General features: G+C 54.4%; 1 protein-coding gene across 2 annotated transcripts; it reads right to left on the reverse strand.

Moving 5' to 3' along the window:
• Positions 1 to 533: 533 nt before the first annotated feature.
• Positions 534 to 4,367, reverse strand: CCNB1 (cyclin B1). 2 transcript variants are annotated; one of them, XM_087741945.1, is made up of 8 exons: positions 4,260 to 4,367; positions 3,391 to 3,702; positions 3,034 to 3,216; positions 2,486 to 2,644; positions 1,862 to 2,098; positions 1,311 to 1,451; positions 913 to 1,023; positions 534 to 727 (listed from the first exon to the last, which is right to left on the reverse strand). In XM_087741945.1, the coding sequence occupies exons 1-8, from the start codon at positions 4,278 to 4,280 to the stop codon at positions 617 to 619; spliced, it is 1,275 nt and encodes a 424-aa protein (XP_087598071.1). In that variant the 5' UTR covers positions 4,281 to 4,367; the 3' UTR covers positions 534 to 616. The 2 variants fall into 2 exon arrangements, with proteins under 2 accessions (XP_087598071.1, XP_087598072.1); XM_087741946.1 differs by having other exon boundaries at positions 3,391 to 3,699; positions 4,260 to 4,335.
• Between the last annotated feature and the right edge of the window lie 2,278 nt (positions 4,368 to 6,645).

Here is a 6,645-nt window from a genome sequence, read left to right on the forward strand (position 1 = left end):
GACGGTGCCCGAGGCGGACCCCCGCCTGACGCGGGGCGCCCGAGGGGCCTGCGGGAGTTGCTGAGCTTATTCCCCACCCGAGCCCTCCCAGGGAAAAAAACCCTCCACCTGTAGCGGGCACAAAGGGGGAAAGAAGGCAGCCCCTGCTTCCGGGCGTTTTTCGGATCAGTAACAGAAGGGAAGCAGGAGTGCAGTTAAATATTTGTAACAGAGGCAAAAAAAAGCCCATCCCAAATCGGGAGAGGGGAGGAAAGAACAATTATCACTTCTAAGTGAAGGCGGATAGAGCTCTCTAACCCGTATCCTAGAGGTGGATCTGACAGATAAGTTTTACCACAACAAATAAATACTAAGTTAGTGGAGCTGCACTCCAATTGACAAAGCTGGCAGAAGCCATCTCTGCCGGCGTTAGCAGAGCCCATGCCCACAGGGGCAAGCCCCCAGCTCACCTAAGGCCTCAGGCTGTTCACCACCTCCACAGAGATGCCTCAGCAGTGGGAGGAAGTCAACTGTGCTACCACGAACAACAAAAGTAATAGACAACAATACTTTTATTAAAATTCTTAATCACACAATTATATACAGTCAAAGATAGTGTCAAGGTTCTGTTTGGAAGTTAAGACTTTTTAATTAGAGGTTGGGCTAGATTCCATACAATAGAAGAGTCCAGTTGTTTAATGGCACTTATCTTGGCATGTTTGCTGCTGGAGTATTTGTTCTTGATTGCCTGCAGAGAGAGAAGTTTCATTAAGGTTACCGTGTTCATATCTTTGGCAAGATAGTGAGCTTCAGCTGAAGGGAACAGGTCTGATCCAAGTCTGACAGCAGTGGCTCAGCTAAGCCAGCTTCAAAGCGCCATGTATTGACTTTTAACCATGCATACACTTCCCGCCCGCAGCATCAGGTTCGTACCGTCTGCTTGGTAATGCCCTCATTCACAAGAATTACATTCTTTGCTATATGCTGCATAACTGGGAGAAGGTCACTCTCAGTGTAAGACATGTAGTGTTGCAGAGTTGGTGTCTGAAAGACAGAGAAGTCATTAGACAAGCCTACTAGCATAATCTAAGTACACTGGGTTCTTTGTCTTCTGTTGGGCTCAGGCAATTGCAGTCCCCTGCCTCACAGGGGAGGGTTAACAGTTACTGCTCTACTTCTGTCTCCTTGTAATGGGCCATGGGGAGCCAAGAACATGCTGAGATACCACGAGGGAAGCAGAAGGTATGCACTAGGCCCAGAGTGGCCTGTAGAGCTGGTGCACAGGCACACCAAGTCCCAAACTAGGAGGCAGCCTGACAAACATGACTTACCCACTCACATCCATTGAGGAGTTTCAGAGCCAAACAGGAAGCAGCCGCCGCAGTCTTGGATGGAGGGAAGTGAACCATATCATAGTCCACAATGGACAGCTCCATCAGGTACTTGGCTAGAACATGCTGCTCCAAGTCCACCTGCAGTAAGTCAGAGTTGAGTATTGGCTGTCTCCAAGGCAAGAGCATCCTGTCAAGCCTTTGTTTAGGCAAGCAGGAAGAAACACTCCCTTAGTAAATAGTTTCAGAGCTATAGGCTTGAAAGTCAAGTGGCTTAATCACAGAGCAGTTCTGAGCTGTATTAGGCTGCTCATAGTCTAGGACGACTCCTTTCAATGGCAGTCTAGCAGTCACCTGCAGTACCAGGCAGGCATTTTAGCTCTGTTTTTGGGTGGGTTAGGCTCATGTGACTGAAAGCAGACAAGACCTGTTTCTACGTGGGAGACAGGTCTCAACCAGGCTCAGTTGCCTGAACCATTTTAGCAAGCTGCCACAGTTGAGTATGGCATTTTCCAGATGCTGTTTACAGTAACACCCGTTCTCAGCATTACCTCTGCTATCTTTGAAGCCCTCCTTAGGAAGTGCGGAGGGAGAGGGCGACCCAGACAAAAGTTCAGGGCTTGCAGGATCTTCATCTCCATCTGGGAGATTTGGAGCTTTGTGTAAGTGTTATCCGTTACATAGACAAAATCTCCAATATGTGGAGGAAACACTTCTTCGTATTTGCTGGCAATGAACATAGCTGTGACACCAACCAGCTGCAATGTCTTCTTGGAAACACCATTGTCCTGTAGGAAGAAGCAGTAGAGATTATCTCAACGACTTGGCTCAGAACAGAGATTTTCAAGATAAGGTTTGTTCTATGGCAGGATAGTCATACTGGCATATACAGAATAACTGTACATCTTCTGTTACCTCTGTTGGCATCTGCAGGGATATTAGAAGGCTTTGAGATCAAACCAGGGAGACGACTGAGCAGTTTTGATATATCAAGTCACTGTTCACAACTGAGGGGGTTATGTGGCTTATACAATTCAACATCAAATGCCCTTTGTTGGTCAACTGTATTTTGTTGAGGGTAACATGTCTAACCATGTAAGGTATTACTGATCAGTGCTTGTTGTGCTTTACCTTAGGGGAAAAGCATTGCCTGACACTGGGCAAGAGACACTCACCTGCAGGAAGCGATCGATGATAGCAACTGCCATGTACAAGGTCTCCTGCTGGAGTCTGAATTTTACCTGTACTTGCACAAGCCAGTCTATTAGTATGGCACGCATGCTCCCATTGATTTCCTGGCCAGCCAGGTATGTGGGTCTGACAGGTTGGTTTTCCTGTGTGGACAGAATAGGGTTAATAGATCTAGTCACCCAGATGAAGCATCTGCAATGCCTAGCCTCTGTTTCATCTTAAGGCTTATCAAGGAGTTCAGTACGGGCATAACCCATAGGTGTAAGCCACAGGGCACAAGGTTTCTTTGCTTACTAGAGATGAGCTAGGAAGAGCATGGTACTAGTACTATAGTTGATTGGTCTAACAACCAGCATGTCTTTATGTTATCAGCTCAGTTTAAGCTTGTATTTTAAGCTGAGGGATCACTTATTAGTGCCTCAGGAAAATCCAGAGGTGAAAGTGCATACCAGCTCCAAGCCACAGCTATAGTGACAGGTTCACTGCAAGTGTCGGCAGATGCCCCCCACAGTTCTGACCCACTCCTACCAACCTCAAGGTCTTTCAGATACTTGTAGATGTCCTTCACATAGTTGCTGCAGAGGTTTGGGTCAGTGCCATCATCCACATCGACATCTTCCACATCGAGCAAGACATCAGAAAAAGCTTGGCACAGGTTGTCGTCTGATGGGGTGCATCCAGATGTCTCCATGGGGGTGGGAGACTGAGGCTCCAACTACAAGGAAACTCGGGGTCAGCGTGAGCCAGGCTGCGCCCAGCAGCCCCATGGCGCGGGAGGGTGGCAGGGGCTCACCTCCCCAATTTCGGGGTGAGGCCGTGGCCCCCCGCCCAGCCCAGCCCAGCCGCGGGGGCAGCGTGGAGCGGGGGCACAGGGCCCCGCGGGCGGTACCTGGCAGGGCTCCGGAGCTGGTGGCGGCACGTCCTCCTTGGCGGCGGCCCTCAGCGTCCTCCTGGCAGCCGTCGTCTCCAGGGACGGGGCGAGCAGGGCCTTGGTGCCCGGCTGCCGCCCGCAGCCCCCCTCCGCCGCCGCCGCCGCCGCCTTCTTGGTGGCGGTCCGCGTCCTAGGCTCAGCGACGCGGTTGCCGATGTCCCCCAGGGCGGTGCGCGGCCGCATCCCCATCTTGGCGGCCGCCGCCACCCCGCGCTTGGCACTGGGCAGCAGACCGGTCTTCGCCGCGGCATCCGCCGTCGTGCGAGTCTGCTGCGGGGAGAGGGGAGGGCGGTCAGCGGCTCCGTGGCGGCGGGCCGGCACGCCGCACCCCACGGGCGGGAGAGGCACGGCCGCGGCCCCGAGACCGGAGAGCTGGGGAAGGGGAGCCGGGGAGGGCTGCGCGCACCCGCGCCCCACGGCCCCCGCCCGAAGCGCTCCACGGCCGCGCAGCCCCGAAGCGGCAGGGCTGTATGCGCGGACCCGGGCGGCTGCGCGGCGGCCCCCCCCCCCAGCCCCAAGGATTTAAGGGGAGCCGGGGAGAACCGGGGGGTGCCCCAGGAGAAGACGCGTGCGCGCACACCGCCGCCCTCCCACGGCGGCGGAGCCGGGGCGGGTGGAAGCGGTCGGGAGGCTGCCCTGCCGCAGCCTCTGCCCGCGAGGCTGGGGGGCTCCGGGCGGCGGGGAGGGAAGGAGGGAGCGGGACGGGACGGAGCGGAGCAGGGCAGGGCAGGGCAGGGCGAGCAGCGAGCACCCCACCCGCGGCTGGCACCCCGCCGTTCTCCCCCACCCTCTCCCCTGCGCGCCGGCCCGGCCCGGCCCGGCCCCACCTTGGTAGCCCTAAGAGCCATGGCAGAGTGGCAGCGGCAGCAAGTGGAACGCGAGGCTCGGCCCAACCGCCGCGGATTTAAACCTCTCGGCCGCCGCCGCTCATTGGCCGCCCGCTGCCTCCCTATTGGCCGCCGGCGGCCCCGCCCCAATGCGTTACCGTGGCGACCGGCGACGGGCGGCGGCGGGTGTTCGAAAAGGGGGCGGGGCTACGGCCGCGGCGGACGGGGGGCGCGGCCCACTCCCGCACCCCCGGCGCCGGCCTCCGCCTCACCCCGCCGCGGCCGCGGAGCCTGCCTGGGGGCGGCGGGCCGGGCCGGGCCGGGCCGGCGCGGGGTCCCGCGGACACGGCGGCCGACACGCGGGGAAAAGCGCGTTGGGCGGCGATCTGCCGGCGACGCTCCCCTCGGCGGCACGGCGGCGGCTGCCGCCGGCAGGCCGCGGCCCGGTCGAGGTCCTCGGGCGAGGGAAACGGCCGGGAAATTTGTTGTTGAAGCGTGTTCCCAGGCTGCCCGCCTCAAATCAGCTCCCGCGCCACCGGCTGCGGTGGAACCCGAGCTGCCTGTTTGCACAGGCCCTTCCTTGACTGACTTTCCTGTTTCCACCCCTGTTAACTTTTCAACCAGAAGAGTCAAGATGCACCACATGAAACCAAAACATTATTGAAAAACGCATTTATTGTTTCGTTATTAAATACGCATACGTTGCTTGCTGCCAGCTGTACAACACAGAGCTGCCGCTTACATCTTCGTTTCATCTGTGGAAGTGTTTTGTTGCCACTGACTGCATACAAATCAAATGACCGCACTAAAAGCTCCCCCGCTGTAGCATTCATTAAAATATAAATCAGCTGGCCTACACCTGCCATTTGAAGACCTGCCCTTACAGCACGGCTCCAACAGCTCTTGGGACGGGGGGGGCGAAGCCTGAGCCCTTCTTGGGAGGGTTATTGCCAGATACGGGGCTCTCGTTAAATGCATTTCAGCTAGACGACGTTTATTGCCATCGTCAGCCTGTCAGGGCAGCCAGGAAAAACACCCCGCGTGTGTTGGGTAACGCACAGAAAGCTGCCGATGCCTGTCAGCGTGCAGGTTTGCACTCGCCTGTGAAGTATCCGGGTGCGAGCTGATCTTCGCTGCCACGGTCATCTAACCTGGTCCCAGCCATCTTAATTTGTTTCGGGCCCTGTCGCTAGCAGCTGAAGTAGGAAACCAGCATTTGCTCAGAGAAAGCTGTGGCAAGCATGAAGACTTTTCCATTATGTTAAGCTAACTTGATTTGAAAAGAAAGACTCGCCCCCCCTTTCCATCTATCCCCCCACCCATCACGACGGGGCCAACGCTCGGTTTGGTGAAGGGCTGTCAGCTCCAGTAGCATCACCTCCAATGTAAGTGGCACATGTAAATACCAACTGAACCTTTTTGTTGGAAAATGGTTTTCAAAAGCCAAAGATCACCCTGCCTACAGGCCGAGCGGAATTGTAGCACTGTCAGTCAACTGACCTGAGCCTTCTGGAGGAGGCAAGGTGAGAAAACCACTGCCAAAGGCGTAAGCCGGAGGAAAACAGGATCAAGTTTTGAGAACGCTTCCCTGCAGTACTATCCTGAGAAGTGAGCGACTGTGAGTTGTGTAGTCAACCTTCACCACTCTGTGTAAAAGCCATGCGACTTTGAGAGACTTTCGGACCACAGTTTTTCAAGTCGGTCCTGTACTACAGATGACGGTGTTTTAACACAGCACAAGAGGAAGAGAATGGAATGCAAACTTGCTTAACAGTTACAAAAGGAACTATGCAGTTTGTATAAACAGTCCGATCACAAGACACGCAGAATTGCTCAAGGACATTTCGAACTGCCTGGCTGGTGAACCTGATCTAATCATGTAACTCCTACATCGCTCTGTCCTCAAATTCCACTAACATCGTCTGGTCTTTATAATGATACTCGGGTCCTGATCCTAAATGCCAACAAGAAAACTATATGACAAAGTAAGACTGCCGTGATACACGGAATGATGAAAGATGTACTCATTCTTGCCAACCACTGAATTGACTTGCTGAATTCCAAGGAAAATATTTAAGACAAGAAGAAAAGGGGGCGCAGGAAGATTGTAAACAGATGTAAGGATAACTGCCTCTGAAGACATGTTATTACCCTGTTGACAGGTTTTCACTAAAGACAGAGACTTTTTTTCTTCACAGTACTAAGACCCCAACACACATCATTCTTTCTTAAACATACCTTTTCTCTTTCCAGTCAAGAAGTCTCAATTTACAGTTTGTTTCAGCAACTTGCAAAATCCCAGATTACTGGCACAGTTTAGCGTTCTAAACCTGGGCTGCTTCCTTGGGCAATACACAAAGGTACAGCTGGCTACAGCACACCTGCT

Source organism: Nipponia nippon, unplaced genomic scaffold, assembly GCF_047370975.1.
Source record: "Nipponia nippon isolate SJK-2023a ecotype South Korea unplaced genomic scaffold, ASM4737097v1 scaffold_8, whole genome shotgun sequence".
Classification (NCBI taxonomy): domain Eukaryota; kingdom Metazoa; phylum Chordata; class Aves; order Pelecaniformes; family Threskiornithidae; genus Nipponia; species Nipponia nippon.